The sequence below is a fragment of the Diadema antillarum genome, unplaced genomic scaffold (assembly GCF_040938485.1).
Source record: "Diadema antillarum isolate AM-2024a unplaced genomic scaffold, OU_Dant_1.0 seq00000512_RagTag, whole genome shotgun sequence".
NCBI classification, from domain to species: domain Eukaryota; kingdom Metazoa; phylum Echinodermata; class Echinoidea; order Diadematoida; family Diadematidae; genus Diadema; species Diadema antillarum.
Genome location: NW_027271466.1, coordinates 35591 through 51338, shown reverse-complemented (window position 1 = coordinate 51338; position 15748 = coordinate 35591). Strand labels below are relative to the sequence as shown.

Here is a 15748-nt window from a genome sequence, read left to right as displayed (position 1 = left end):
GGGGTGGTGGTGGTGGTGGACATTCGGTAGAGGAACGCTTCTCTAGCTCTTCAACTTCCATATTACGGTACCAGTTGTATGACCTCGCTCTGGCACGCAGGTGCAGTCACAGATCCAGAGCAAGCTGTTTGTACAGACGCCAAGTTGACGCACAGACTCTTCGATACCGGAGCCTTCGACCTCCACCATACCACCACACCACCCTCCCCTCCTCGTCCGATACCCAGCGTTGCGCGCAGTTATCGTCAGCACTGCACGCCCAATCAAAAAGTGACGATCGCTTCGGTCCTGGATTTTCAAACACCTCAGAGATGCCTGAATATGGCAGATGCGAGCTCAAATTTTTCTGCAATGGACGCAAGGTACTTCTGGTACTAGCTAGTAATTACAATACGTCGAGGTTCGGATGAATTTCCCTGTGTAACGTTAACTCTTATTTCGATTTTGGGATGTGCTCGTATAACCACTACGTGATCGAGTACCAGTACAACTGTACTGTACGTCTGTAAATAGGCCCTGCAGTACGAATGCGTTTCACACCTAACATAGGATGTAGGTTCATTTTATGATCACGTAGATCTATTTGTATGTGTGTCCTTAGTCCGATTATACACATTACTGAAGTGCGATATACAAAATGTACTCACAGTTTCGTCTTAACACCAACGGTGCAAGCGTGTGTTCGTTTGGGACGTTTTTCCTCAAAATATTACTGGTTACAGGGACTGAGATTTTTACTTCAACACCGTCGTGTACTCGTATCGTCCAGCTCAGCAGGTACAGTACCACGGCCGCGCACCCCGCGCCGGAGACGCCGTGCGTCGAGATTTGAGATTTTGTCCAGGTACCGAGGTACTGCACCAGTGCTGTTCGCTCGAGCGGATAGCCACGACCATGGCGAGGACAGTCTTCAGTCAATGGCATCCAAGACTGGCATCCACCTCGCCGTGATCGGCGGCGGGATGCAATACACTCGCTCTGCTTTCATTTGCCTTGTTGCATAATTCCTGTTCATTGCATTTTCATGATAAGTCCACCAGGGGAGATAAACCAACCACCTGGGACATTATTTTTTTTTTTTATTTTTTTTTTTCGATGAGGGCAGGAGCTGGCCGGGGCTCGTCCGTCCTCTGTAACGTTTGTTAGGGTTTGCGTAAAGATCAAAGATGCCATACTAGTACTAGGCTAACCATGCTAATATGTTTATGTTTTATTACAAGAATTCTAACATTACACTATTATGTTGAGAATGTATGTTTAAGCTGTACAGAAATGGCCAGAAAGGAGAGCAAATTATTTTCCTATTAATTTTGGTACTGTTATGTAAAAAGCCAGCTACAATAAAAATTTTTACAAATATAGATACATTGTCATTACCGTCAACCTTTAAATAGGATAATCACCTAGGGCCTCAGTCAAAATTAGAAATAGTGGACCTTTCTGAGGGAGTTAAGCAACCAAGCAGGATAGGGTCTCACTCTGGAAGGGGTGTATTTTGGACCCTGCTCGCTAGCGGGGGGTTCATTCGAACCCCCTGACCCCCCCCCCCCCCCCCCCCCCCCCCCCCCGCCCCCCTAGTTACGGGCCTGCAAAGTTCTCTTTTTACAGGCCCTATTCAATTAATTTTAGTCTCTTGTACATCTAATTTTCTGAAAGTTGAAAGCTATAAATATTTCTTCAGTCCAAATTATGAAATAGTATAGGCCCTAATTGCCTCAAAGAGAGGCAAGGTTGCAGGACTGTACATAGAGAATAGAAGTGTGTATAGACCTGTTTATTGCATTAAATATTTTGTTTGTTCCACAGCATGGAGTGTATGATTATCTAACTTGTTCATCATTTACACACACAAAAAAGAGAGTGAGAATTCTTCGTTTAAAAAAAAAGAGTGTGCATGAAATAAAGTGATTTGGATTGTGTCTGACTGGGTCAGAATGTATAGAGTTGGAGCTAAACTTAATTAATGTAATTCAAATATTTTCAAGCCTATGCACTCATGCTGCATATTAATCAAAAGCCAGATAAAGTAGGACTGATCATGGCTTAGTTGTCTCATATTCCCAATAAGATCTTGTTTTGGGAGCCAAACAAGTACACTACAGGGTCATTATGACATATGTGACCCTGCACCTCAAAATAAACAAAAAGTCGCCATACATGAATTTTCAGTTGAGACCATATTCTGAAAGAACAGACTTTAAGCTTTAAAATGATGTATAACTCAGATCAAATGGACTCTCCTAACCTATCTAAATATTGGAAAGAAAGCACAAACTCAGGAAAAGTGTGAACTGAGAAAAGAGGCTCTGAAGTACCGTGTCTATTCAAGCGCTTAATCTTTACCAAACCGTGCTGGCTGTGCGATGAATGGGACAAAAAACAGGAAGTAAACCAGAGTCACAACAATGAAGGGATTATCAGATTAAACTGAAATTAAGCATTCGATATTTTGTAATGATGAGACAGTATCTGTGCATTCTTGTTTTGCAGATTGTTGAAAAAGATGCAGATCCACAGATGAACCTGGCAACTTACCTGAGGGGGAAGTGTATCCTTTTGTAAAATCATTGACAAAAACAACAAACACACAAGAGTCCCAAATTTTCTTTTCAATTTCATTGTCTGGTTTTGTAAAAGATGAAAAGTGTTCATCGTATGAACACTTTTCATCTTTGACCCATCCAACCAACTAACACTGTACACTGATTTTATTACAGTGTATATACTGGTACTGAATAATATTTTTCTTCATATCATTTCATCAGCGTTGTCATGAAAGAACTCTGGTAATTGATCAACATGGACCGCAAAGAAGATTCAGCCAAGTGAAACGTTAACAAGCAAACAATTTTATATGTATTATTGTTAGTCCTATCTGAAACATTGAAATATTTGTTTTTGCATCCAAATTGGGGTACTTGTGTTAAACTTTTCAAGTCCCTTTTTGACTGAGTGGAGCCTGCAATATGACTGGCTCTAATTAAATGTATACCATGGCTTTTGGTTGGAGAATAAACTGTACTCGTGTTGCTGTAGTGTACAATTTATTGCACACCAGGTATACATGTAGGTGCAGTTGTACCTTTAGCATATCTGTCATGGCCGTTTTCTTTTACTGCAATTTGTCAGTGCGGTTATGTGGAACCAAGGTGGGTTGCAGCGAGGGAGGATGTGGTGCATGCACCGTCATGGTGTCGGATGTGCACCCCCAGACACGAGCAGTCAGGTACCAAAGTGTTTCAGGCTGTTCCTCTGATGCAGCTTGTCAAATATGGCCATTTTCCAGCTGTATAACATGTGTCCCCCATCATACGTTACTCAGATAAAGTTATTGATAATAATAAACATGGAAGCACAAATGTGGTATAGTCTGTTGGCAGAACACCAAGAAATTTGATATTATTCGAAATTTGATCTATGATAACCTGAACTACCACCCTTTTAATGAGAATTTGAGAGGCAAAGATTGTGTTAGAATCCCCTTCATGCCTGATGACAGCATGTAAACTTGAAAGCCATAATTTGAGGTCTCAAATTTTGCTCACAGTGTATTTATAGTGGCTTACTTCTTCGGAAGTAAAGTGTACAACTAATTCTATCATTGGAAAGGCTGAAGGGGGAAGAGTTGCAAGAATGCCAATAGAATATCAATCCTCAGAGACTTTAGTTATATGCTTTTTTGCTGATGGGTCACACTCTTTTCAGTCAGTTGAACTTAAAACCTTAAAATACCTATCAGTATACATACGGTGTGTGTACTTTAGTACAGCTAGGAATTATGTATTGACAGTGTGTATCTATAACACCATATTGTATTTCCCCAACAAAGTCTCTTACAAGATGAATTGATATTATAGTACATGGATGTTATACACTTCTTCCTACCAGGCACAAATCAGTCATGGCGTGCTTGACCCCAATCTGCCTGCTCCATGGGAAGGCAGTGACCACTGTTGAGGGCATAGGCAGTGCCCGGACCAGACTCCACGCTGTACAGGTGAGATTATGGGTGCAGGCAGGAAGAGCCAACAACAATCCGTAATCTACATTTGTACCTTTAACTGTCTACAATTGAAGTAGAGTGAAGGGATTGGAAGTACTTGTAGTATGATATTTTCTGTGTAATCTCTTCCTTGTCCAGGGATGCAATGAATTTGTTTATGTTTTAGATAGAAAATAAATTATGTATGGTGACACACCTGACTTGAGTAAAGTAGTAAAGTTAAAGTGTACCCTCAGTATCTTAAGTCTGCTTGCATCAGCACATCAGCCCCACCCAAAAATGGGCCAACTATGAAAGAGAGAAATTACTAAAGTACATTGTCTATGTATCAAATTGCCAGGAGAGGTTGGCCAAGAGCCATGGTTCTCAGTGTGGGTTCTGCAGCCCTGGTATGGTGATGTCCATGTACGCCCTGCTGCGAAGCAACCCCACGCCCAGTGTCCAGGACATCCTGCGCCACCTCGAGGGGAACCTCTGTCGATGCACCGGCTACAGGACCATCCTGGATGGCTTCAAGTCATTCTGTGGGGTGAGATTTTGCAGTAGCTTGAGCTTTTTGTGTCCCCTATCTAGTAACAGGTTGCACTTTGCCAATTTGAAAGAAACAAAAATGAAATGGTTGTCAGTAGGCTGCAGGCAATGATTCATAGGTCAGAGCAAACTGTTCTATTGATGAATTGTATAATGCGTTACAAAATTATACTCATGTAGCTATCAACTGATAAATGAAAATGTGTATTTAAATAAGTATGTGCATGTGATGGTACTTGAAAGTTGTGTGGTTGTGGTGCATAGTTCATACCTATCATTTCTTTGTATTATCATCTGCTGATGTTTTGTTTTGTTTTGATTTTTTTTTTCAGGAAAACTGTTGCCAGGTGACGGGAGGGCCTTGCAAATCAAGATCACCGGACCAAGACAACAATATGGTATGAACTGTGCACATACATCGTGTATGTCACTTTATAGGTTTTTGAGCTGTAGAACTGACCCATATCCACTTTCAGTCCTTCTCTCAGGAAACTAAAAGATATATGATAGCTTGAATGTGTTGTTCTGGTTTCATATGTCATTGTGGTTTCGATGCAGTAAGCCATCCATTAATTCAGACAGTAGTGATGCAGTTTTAAAATACTTCCTCTTCATTGAACAGGGATTATGAAACCAGCATTTCAAGTAATCTGCATTCTGATCTTCGACTATTTCATGATGCAGTGTCTCTCTTTGACTCTACTAGCACCTCTACATGATGAATATCTGCAACTAGTTGATCTCTCTTCATTGATTTCTATTGTTGTAGATAATAAACATTGTATCAGTCTTACATTTAAAGATAATGTTTCCAACCATCAATAACTATCACTATGAGCACAAAACTATTGCAGTAGTAAGTAGCTGTTTATAGCCCTGTCTGTACTTGATGTCAAAATCTTTTTTTTTCTTCTTTTTCTGAATGTATTCTCTCTCTCTCTCTCTCTCTGTATTCCTTTTGTTTGTATTTAGGAAGAAAATACTGATTTCCAGCCTTATGACTCAACTCAAGAACCAATATTTCCTCCTGAATTACTGGTGAGTTTATACACTCTGCATTTTGCAGTTGATGTGGTTCATATTCTTGTATTTGATGGATATTAAAGGGATGGTAGTATTGGTTGAGGTGAAGTTTTAGTGTTATACCTCTTAATGAGATACTTACAAACCACTCTATGAAATGCTAAAGCGCATACAATTTTAAGAGGAGTTCAAAGTTTATTTGATTAAAATCAGTTTTAGAATGGCTGAGATATTCAAATACAAGGTAAAACAAAGCGATCCTACTAAAACATCGGTCCCACCTTTTATTAATATCCCTTTGTATTTGTTAATCGGCCATTTCAAACCCAATTTTCATCAAGTAAACATTGAGTTTCTCTTGAGGTTACGTGCTCTTTCATACTTCATAAGAGGTTTCTCATTATTTTACCAAAAAGTTAGTAACCTGCAGCCAGGTTTCAACCAATATTATGTTATCCCTTTAAACAAGTCTTGCTAACCCTCATCTAAGCTTCCCAAGCATTTCCATTAAAACATGCAGTTCATCCCTGTTCAACTTGTGCATCTACATGTACACTGTGATGTAAATTCAGCCATCTCACTCGGCTGTACCAATGCCTCAGTTCAACGGGAAAGCTGTTGTGACATTATAGTCACTCAGTATGGGATTAAAGCATTCCAATGTCTGTGCCATTTAGTGCACAAAAGACAGTAATGGATGGTTTAGCTTCAGTTGAACTATTTCATACATTCGTCAGGTAGTTTTGCAATTTTGTGCAATTTTGTTTGACAGCTTAGATTTTAGAGTGACTTGACGAAAGTCTACAATCTCATTGGCCAAGAGGTATGTTTTGATGTTTACTGGCCATAAGGAAGTCCTGCATTTTATAGTAATATTAGTTCTATACTCTTTGTTGTCCCCGCCAAACGAGTTCGAGCAGGGGACTATGAAACGGGCTCTGTACGTGTGTGTGTCTGTGTATGTGTCCGTCCGTGTGTCCGTCCGTGTGTGCGTCCGTGTGTGATCAAAATCTTCAATTTGCTACTTCTCTGTCATTTATGAGCCAATTTTGATTCTGTTTGCTTTATATGATAGCACTATGTGGGAGCTTTGAAACTTCTACACAGAATTTCAGTTGTGACCTTTGACCTTGACCTTTGACCTATATTGTACATTTTGCTACAAAATGCTACTCCTTCGCCATTTCTAACCCGATTTTGATTCCGTTTGCTTTATGTGATGGCACTAGTTGAGAGCTTCAAAACTTCTACACAGAATTTTGACCTTTGACTTCTTTGACCTTTGACCTTGATTTTTTTACCTGTATTGTACATTTTGCTACAAAATGCTACTCCTTCGCCATTTCTCACCCGATTTTGATTCTGTTCGCTTTATGTGATGGCACTAGGTGAGGGCTTCAAAACTTCTACACAGAATTTTGACCTTTGACTTCTTTGACCTTTGACCTTGATTTTTGACCTATATTGTAGAATGGCTACAAAATGCTACTCCTTCACCATTTCTAAACCGATTTTGATTCTATTTGCTTTATGTGATGGCAATAGGTAAGGGCTTCGAAAATTCTTCACAGAATTTTGACCTTTGACTTCTTTGACCTTTGACTTTGATTTTTGACCTTTGACTTCTTTGACCTTTGACCTTGATTTTTGACCTGTATTGTACATTTTGCTACAAAATGCTACTCCTTCCCCATTTCTTACCCGATTTCGATTCCGTTTGCTTTATGTGATGGCACTAGGTGAGGGCTTCAAAGCTTCTACACAGAATTTTGACCTTTGACTTCTTTGACCTTTGACCTTGATTTTGGACCTATATTGTACAATGGCTACAAAATGCTACTCCTTCGCCATTTCTAACCCGATTTCGATTCCGTTTGCTTTATGTGATGGCAGCAGGTGAGGGCTTCAAACCCTCTACACAGAATTTTGACCTTTGATTTCTTTGACCTTTGACCTTGATTTGTGACCTGTATTGTACATTTTGCTACAAAATGCTACTTCCAGCGGGGACATATATTGCGCACCGCGTAAATTCTACTTTTCCTTGTTTGTTTTGTCTTCATCTTCCAGGCAGGCTAAGGGAGCATTCTTTTGAGTTACTACTAAATGCTACATTTTTTTTTTTAAACAGGAAATCATGATGCGAAATGATGATAATAATTTTGATGATGATGATAATGATAGCAGTGATAAAAAACATACAGTAGTAACATTTATGATGATACATGTAGTAATTAGCAGAAGGAAAAATGAAGCATGATATTACAATGATGATATTATCATTGATGGATGATAATGATTAACTACTAACAATTATAATGATAATGATAATAACACATGAAACGATCATGGTGATGAACCATTACTTATTCAGCAAACTGCAAGTAAGTTTCCTATTTCAAACAAATTTGATTTCCCCATGAGGGCAGTTATAAAACATAGTATAGAAATGGCTGCCTTCTGAGTTTATAGTTTTGAGACTTTTTTGTGGTGTACTCTCATATCAAATTTTACTATTTTATTAGAAATCACTATAATGGGATTCAGTCAGCGTGAAAGCTGCACTATTTGCCAAGAGTCAATTATCCTTTATCATAAAATCTAAGTAACAATGGTAAGTGTGACTTTACAAGTGAAACAAACAGTCTTCAAGGATGTGTTACCAAAGAAACCTGCCTATGTGTGACCATGCAAGAGGAGTGTACTCGGCAAATTTTGGGGAAAAGGTTAAAAGCTGATATAGCAATGCTGCTATTTTTTTTTTTTTGATATATTTTATAGTTCATGGCCAAGTTATCAATCTGTTAATATTTCCTCCGCTTCTTTGTATTGTCAGGCTGATTATGATGAGTATAACAGAACTGCAACCTTTGCAAAAGGTGGGTTCACCTGGACCCTGGCTTCGTCGCTCACAGAGCTACTGAGAATCAAGGCAGATGACCCCAGTGTTATCATGATTGCAGGAAATACCATGATGGGTAAAGCTCTTATTTGATTATCAACAACTAAGGTTCTTACCTCATCAAATTTGTACAGTGCCAATTGTTCTTCCTGTGCTCAACCAGCTTTGTACAGTCTTCATTATACAATAGGGATAAAATATTCCAGAAATGTTCACCATGTCTGCTTAGCTATTAGTGTCTTGTTAATCTGCAAGATCATGCTGGATATTGATGAGCAAGCAAAATAGCAATATATCTTAGATGACATGATATCTGTAGTAGTATTTACTTTATATAGACAAAAAAAAACCCACACTTTTCCCGGTATACCCTATGAAGCTGAGAGGGGGAGGGGGTTTATTGTGATAATTTTAAAGGGACGCAGTCCTCACGAAATTTAAAAAAATATGTTGTTGTTGGTACCTCCAATGAACTACTTTCATCAAAAACAAAGCAACTTTCAAATCACCAAATAAGCTCGTACATTTCGGTTAAAAAAGTGTGACTCTGCAAATGAGCAAGTCTTGGCGGAGAGTCATACGTCATCGATGCACAACTCTTTCCAGCGGTGTTCTGCTCGTCATCCCTAGTTATTTATAAATACATGTTTACTATTTATTTTTATGTATATAAAAAGCTAGAAATATTTTGTTTGAAATAATAAAACCACATATTGTCACATTTTTTGAAAAAATCAGATATGATCATTTTGAACACTTAAATTGGTTTTCTGAGGCACGGCTGTCAACTTGAGAGTAGGGCATCAATGACGTTGCACCTTTTGGCAGGCTCTTACACGATCGCTTGCAGGAATTATTTTTTTAAAATCGCGTACGGAGACAATTTTTGATGTCCACGCGTATAAATTGGTGAAAGGTTATATTTTTTACTCTTCTTAATTATCAGTACAGTGAAAATATCAGGACTGCTTCCCTTTAAAATGATTTTTTTTTCTTCAGAAATGTCATTACTTTTTTCTTTCACATTTTGCGCACATTTTTAAAACCCTAGTAGCAAATATCAGGCATAAGCTTGCTAAGATATGGCACATTTTTGTGACCAATGTCACCAAAATATCATTATGGTAGTTTCCAATAACTTTGATGTTTACAATGTAAGGGTCTTACAGGAAGTGTCAGATGAATGTTTTTCCTTTGTTTTACTCAGATGACATTCCTTTTGGTTATCAGATATTCTAGATAGAAAGAAAGAATGTAAAACAAGAAATAAAAGAACAAAGAAATGTATAATAAGTCAAAAAGAAATACATCAGAAGTAAAAAACAATAAAAAACAAAAGAAATTGAAATTGATTTTGATGCCACAATTTCTTTCATGTAAATTCATTTATAATACTACAGAGAGTATTTACACACATACACTGTAGACACACAAAAATGTCCATATCAAGTTTTATTTTGGGATTTAGAGCTTAAAATCTGATGCACAGAAAAGATTATGCATAAATTAGCATAATTAGCATAATTCAGAGAAAATGACCGTGTTGTGGGTTACATAATGGGCAACATGCATGCTGATTTTCAGGTGATCTAGTGATTGGTGGCAGAAATCTGGGAGGGGGGAGGGTGCAAATAAGCCGCTTGGGATTTACAATTTCAAAATAGCCCAGTATATAGGGTTAGCTCTAGCGATAGTTAATGATCAAATCTACACACCATGACTATGTGATGTATTTACTTTTGTTGCAAGTGTATGAAATTCAGCAAAAAAATGAAAGAAAAAAAAGAGAAAAAGTAGGTGTTATTGCTGCAATGAGAATGAATCACTATCTTTAGCAACCATGTGTCGTATGCAACCCCTAAACACAATTTTCCCCAAGAGAAAAGCCATGTTAAACGACCCTGTCTATAGCGGCCACCTGTCTTCAACAGCCACTTTTTTCATCTCCTTAATAGGGTGGCCACTATAGACAGGTCTGACTGTAAATCACTTTCATTAGCATCTTCTGTGGAATAAGAAGGTCATGCTGTTCAAATATGTTCATTTAAAGAAGGCCATTATGCAACTGACCATGTGTGTCCAATGACATTAATTTACTGTGCACAGATTTTCTTCTTTTTTTTTGTGCACAAAATGATTCATCTTCATCGATTTAATGTGGACAGGAGTGGAGAAAACCTGTGATGGGGTTGAATTACTCCGCGTGGTCTCCCCTGGAAATGGGATAACAGAACTGACCAAGGTCACAACCTCTGACACTGGGGTCACCTTAGGGTCAGGGGTCACCGTGACAGAACTGGAGAGGATTCTCAAAGAAGTGGTCGATAAATACCCAGGTATGGTTTATTACCGTCTATTGTAAATCGTGTTCTGAGTAATGATTGCATATTATGTGCAATGCACTGAACTTCACGATGGTTTTAATATCTTCTTTAGCTTTTTCTGTCTTAATGGGATGGAAGAATACCCAGTATTATTTACAGGAGACAAAAATGGGTGTATAGCGCAACAGAAAGAAAAGTATTACATTTTTTTTTTTTTTGTCACAAGTCTGTTTTTTTTTCCCCCGGTTTAAGAGAATGCCCCATAGTGAAGAAAAAAGAAACGAGAGCAGAAGACACCTGAATGAATGAATGAGCTATAATTTTATGGCTAATAAAATCATGTACAATTCTGCCAGATGACAGAATTTCTGCTCTCTCACATCATCTGACCCTCTCTCCTTGTGCTGTCCAGAATATCAGACTCGCAGCGCATCTGCCATTCTTGAGATCCTGCGCTGGTTCGGAGGACAGCAGATCAGGAATATGGCTGTGAGTGCATTGTTCTCATGCATGTGGGAGCTCTAGCATACGTTGTAATAAAAGTAATATGACCCTGTCCCCAAAACAGATTGCAAAACAAAGCAAAACACGGAACAAAACAGAAAACAAAATGAAGCAAACAAAACCATTGACCGTCCAAGTACTAGTAGGCAAAAGGTCAAACATTTGAAAAAAAAAGAGAAGGAGACATTTACCTGGTCCCAGGTCTTCAAAAAAGTGCTGTGACCCAAAACTGTCAGCTTAAAGGACAAGTTCACCTTCATAGACATGTGGGTTGAGTGAATGCAGCAATATTAGTAGAACACATCAGTGAGAGTTTGAGCAAAATTGGACAATTCATTAAAAAGTTATGAATTTTTGAAGTTTCTGCTCAGTCACGGCTGGATGAAAAGACTACTATAGCTTGTGATGTCACATGAGTACAACGATATAAAGAAAGAATAAAGAAAATTCAGCATATTTCCATTTTTCTCGCATAACAAAAGAACACTCAACTTCTCTCTTTCAGAAGACAGGGGGAATAATATTGCCCTTAACATACGTCAGTAGCAAGTCGAAGAAATGTGCACTTTATTCAAAAAGTAAAGTTTTGTGAAATTCTCTTTTTATTTTCCTTATATAGTTGTACGCATGTGACATCATACACTGTAGTAGTCTTCTCTTCCAGCAGTGACTGCGCAGATACTTAAAATATTTGTAACCTATGAACGGATTGTCCAATTTTCCTCAAACTTTCACTGATGTGTTCTACTAATATTGTTGCATTCTCTCAATCCTTATGTATATGAAGGTGGACTTGTCCTTTAATTATTGGCGTCATCAGTCTCAGGTGTGATAGCCAGTCCTGGGAAAATAGATTTCATTATGCACCTTTGATCCTTGTGTTGAGTAAGATGATATCTGAAAGTAACCTCTGTCACTTGTTTTGTTTTCTTTTGTTTGTCTTTTATTTTTCACATGACTCCGCTGGCATGAAAAGTTATACTAACAATTTGTACTTACCAGCTTCTCACCATTATTTTCAGTTTGTGGGAATCCAAAAGAAGTTGCTTCTGATGACTTAAGATAACAATTGATGTAATGTACAAGTATTGTACACTGCAACACAAAATTTATTGTTAAAGTGTAGAGACTTTAATATCATATCTTTATGGCATGTCCAGCTTTATGTTACCCATATTTGCAGTGGTTATAATGGATTGCTTGTAAGAGGGTGATAAGAGATTTATCCGTTCCTTATGGGATCCTGATACACCAGGTTCCCTAATTGTAGACAAGAGTGTTTCCATTTGTGGCATAAATTCATGCTTATCTGTGTTATGCTGACCATAAAAATCATATTCATCTTTTGAAAGATTAAGAATTTCTTCCATGTATGGCTGTTCTATTTCTGTATCAAAACTGCTCGTATCTTTGTTGAATCGACCTTTTCCACCTTAATAGTAGCATGCTTGTTTGCTAAAAGACTTGTATCAAAGTGTATAACATATAGACTTATGCTGACCACATTCAGATGCCTTATAATATGTACCAAAAGGGTTTGTGAACCCATCAGAGCACACTGTATTCATAATCTTACACCTGCTCGACATTTTGCATTGTAGTTGTATGATGGCACAATTGCGCAGTTGACTGCGGAAAAGGGAAACATGTACTGCTTGACTGCTTTTGCACCGGTAGATTACCAGCCTGTTTGTTCTCTGTCGCAGAGCAATAAGAATATTGTTTGGGGGCATTGAAGGCTGTCAGAAAATTGTGTGGGGAATGGATTAAAGGCACCAGGGCTTAGAATATTAAAAAAGAAGTATAGGGATAATTGAATTGAGAATGCCCTGCTTTTCCATGGCAGTTTTGCATTGTGCTGTAATCCATTACTGAATGGTACCATCTGAATATCAGTGATTTTCCATGTTACTTCCGTTATCCCCACAGAATATTGCTGTGTCATCCACTGAACTGTCTTAATTCCCAATCTGCAGACCATAGGTCCCAGTGTGGCTGCAGCCTCAGGTGGAATGGACCTAAGCGTGGTTCTCATGGCAACAAAGACAATGGTCACTCTGGTCAAGGCAGGTGGTAGGTTACCCCCCACCACCCCCTTCTTTTTTTTTCTTGTTCTTAGATAGCCATAGTTTGTCTATGGGAACCATTCAAGTGTGTAATTTTAGGTATCAGAGGTACGACGTGTGAACAAAAACAACGGAATATGGACAACTGATACAACCTGTATTTCAGATACTGGCAGTTTACTGAATATTCATTTTGGCTTCATATCTGTTGTTTTGTGGCAGGTTGTCTCACATGTTGTACATCATATGTTTGCCAAAGTGAAGGGAGAGGTACATTGTATGTGTTCGTTTGTTTGTTTGTTTGCTTGCTTGCTTGTTTGTTTTTAAAGCTGCTATTTTGCGGTGACGAGGAGCAATGAACATTTGGGAAAATTAGTGTCCCTATTGTGCATTACTATAGTTCTTAGTTATCTTTTCATTCAATTTGATTTGAATTCTGTTATTAGTGATGACCATTATCTTTAGGTTGATGTCAATTCATGGCATTTAAAAGATTGTTAGATGTACAAGGCTAAGAATCAATGTTCAGAATAGATGAAACATATGAATTACTGTGGAAATCATTGGGCCATTTGAAGAAATATTATGTTCTCTATTCTCTATAGACCGATTCGGGTTCGTTGAGGGCAGCAGACAATTTGTGGCACTGGGCGCAGCCATTAGCTCAAATTGCGGTGTCCCAGCCTACCCCCCCTCCTCTCCCCCACCCCACGGGCAACATGTTTATTGCGCACTTGCAACAAAGGTTCGTGCACTAAGCAAGCATTCGCGCACTCAGTACGAGACGCCTATTGGCTGAAGCAACCGTGCATCAGTTTTTCATTCCGTGCGCGTGCTAATGTAGGGAGAGGGGTCGGCTGGGACACCGCAGTAATGGCGCTGCCCATGCCGATAATACACATAGCGCGTCACAGAATCGGTCAACATGAATTTGTGCATTTTCAAATGAGGTATGTGTGCATTATTTTTCAGAAATATCTACTCCCCCTTACTGACCTTCAAGACACCTACTTGTTTGTATAATTGCAGACTGCAGGCGCACTGTTCCATTCAACATTGATTTCTTTCCCACACCTGATCAAACTCTGATTGACCGAGATGAAATTGTGGAGTCTCTACACATCCCTTTCACTGACAAAGTAAGTAGTTTGCAAGCTTGCAAATTTCCATCATTCGTGGGAAATTTTCTTTGTGTTCTTTGTATATCATTCTTCATACATTGTATGTGACATCACAACTGATGAGTCTTCTCATGCAGCTGTGATTGCACCAAAACTTAAAAAATAAATAACCTTTGAATGGATTGTCCAAAATTCCTTTATCTTTCAATCATGTGCTTTGCTAACATTCCTACATTCATTCAATTCACACATATATTTTAGTTGCATTGTTTTATGAAGGTTTTTCCATAATATTACAATATGTGTATATATCTTTTTAAATGCCAGGCAAATGCTATGTAAAATCATTTCTTCTTTCCTTTTTATTTTTTATCTGTGAACTATTTTCCCAGACTTTTGTCACAGAAGTAAAAATGTTTGTATGAATGGAGATAAAAGTTTAGAGAAAGCTTAGAAATAAGAAGATGCCACAAGCTGTTTCCTAGTTACTTTGATGTAGAATGCTTAAAATGGCTTTAATTTGATGTTGTGAAGAACAGTACAGTAAAACCAGATTTTTGAGGGCGCTTAAAACTCTTCACAAATTTTGCAAGGACACCAGATTTGCAAAAGTAAAATGCAAGCCAAAATTGCTGTTAGATACACAATATATTGAATGCCAATTGGTAATTGTGAGAATTCTATGCAGCGAAAAAAAGTAATTGCCTCCAATTCCCGAAGTTTATTGCAACACATTTTTCTAGCTTTACAGTAAGTCACTCACAAGACATTGTTAAAGTCATTTTATTTGGCTACAGGAACTATGTTGGCATCTTATTTTTTCTTCCTTTAGAATGACTATGTCTTTGCGCAGAAGATTGCACCACGCCACCACTGTAGCCTTGCAGGGGTCACCTGTGGATTGAGGGTGACCCTTGACCCAGAGGGGCCAAAGGTCAAGGATTTGTTGTTGGCATTTGGAGGAGTGGACAGTCAGGTGGTTCTTGCTATGAAGACAAGCAACAGTCTGATTGGACAGTAAGTAGCATGCAGTCCATAGATTCATAATTATTATTTGCACCTTGCATGGAAGCATTTGAAATGTGTGCAGTGTGTGTTATGTACCCACCATAATATGGTGGAGGCTGCTATGGTAACAGAAGCATTCTTATTGCACATAATTAAGAGGAATGAAAATGCAAGATATTAACCAAAAAGGTTTGTCGGAGTCGCAGTCTCAGAACTTACCCGATCAGGGTCAGGCTAACTCAGACTCGGGGACAACTCAGCCTCGC

The 15748-nt window shown here is 38.5% G+C and overlaps 1 protein-coding gene across 1 annotated transcript in view; it reads left to right on the top strand.

The window, feature by feature from the left end:
• Positions 1 to 277: 277 nt before the first annotated feature.
• Positions 278 to 15748, top strand: part of LOC139734153 (xanthine dehydrogenase/oxidase-like) — a gene marked incomplete at its 3' end in the record, with an annotated part of 50611 nt that continues 35140 nt past the window's right edge. The window contains exons 1-13 of the mRNA XM_071644957.1: positions 278 to 362; positions 2491 to 2548; positions 3130 to 3226; positions 3889 to 3997; positions 4344 to 4532; positions 4867 to 4932; positions 5507 to 5572; positions 8394 to 8535; positions 10625 to 10795; positions 11196 to 11272; positions 13264 to 13360; positions 14383 to 14492; positions 15307 to 15491. Of these exons, the coding sequence (XP_071501058.1) occupies positions 312 to 362; positions 2491 to 2548; positions 3130 to 3226; positions 3889 to 3997; positions 4344 to 4532; positions 4867 to 4932; positions 5507 to 5572; positions 8394 to 8535; positions 10625 to 10795; positions 11196 to 11272; positions 13264 to 13360; positions 14383 to 14492; positions 15307 to 15491 (1418 nt within the window). The remainder of the gene's footprint in view (positions 363 to 2490; positions 2549 to 3129; positions 3227 to 3888; positions 3998 to 4343; positions 4533 to 4866; positions 4933 to 5506; positions 5573 to 8393; positions 8536 to 10624; positions 10796 to 11195; positions 11273 to 13263; positions 13361 to 14382; positions 14493 to 15306; positions 15492 to 15748) is intronic.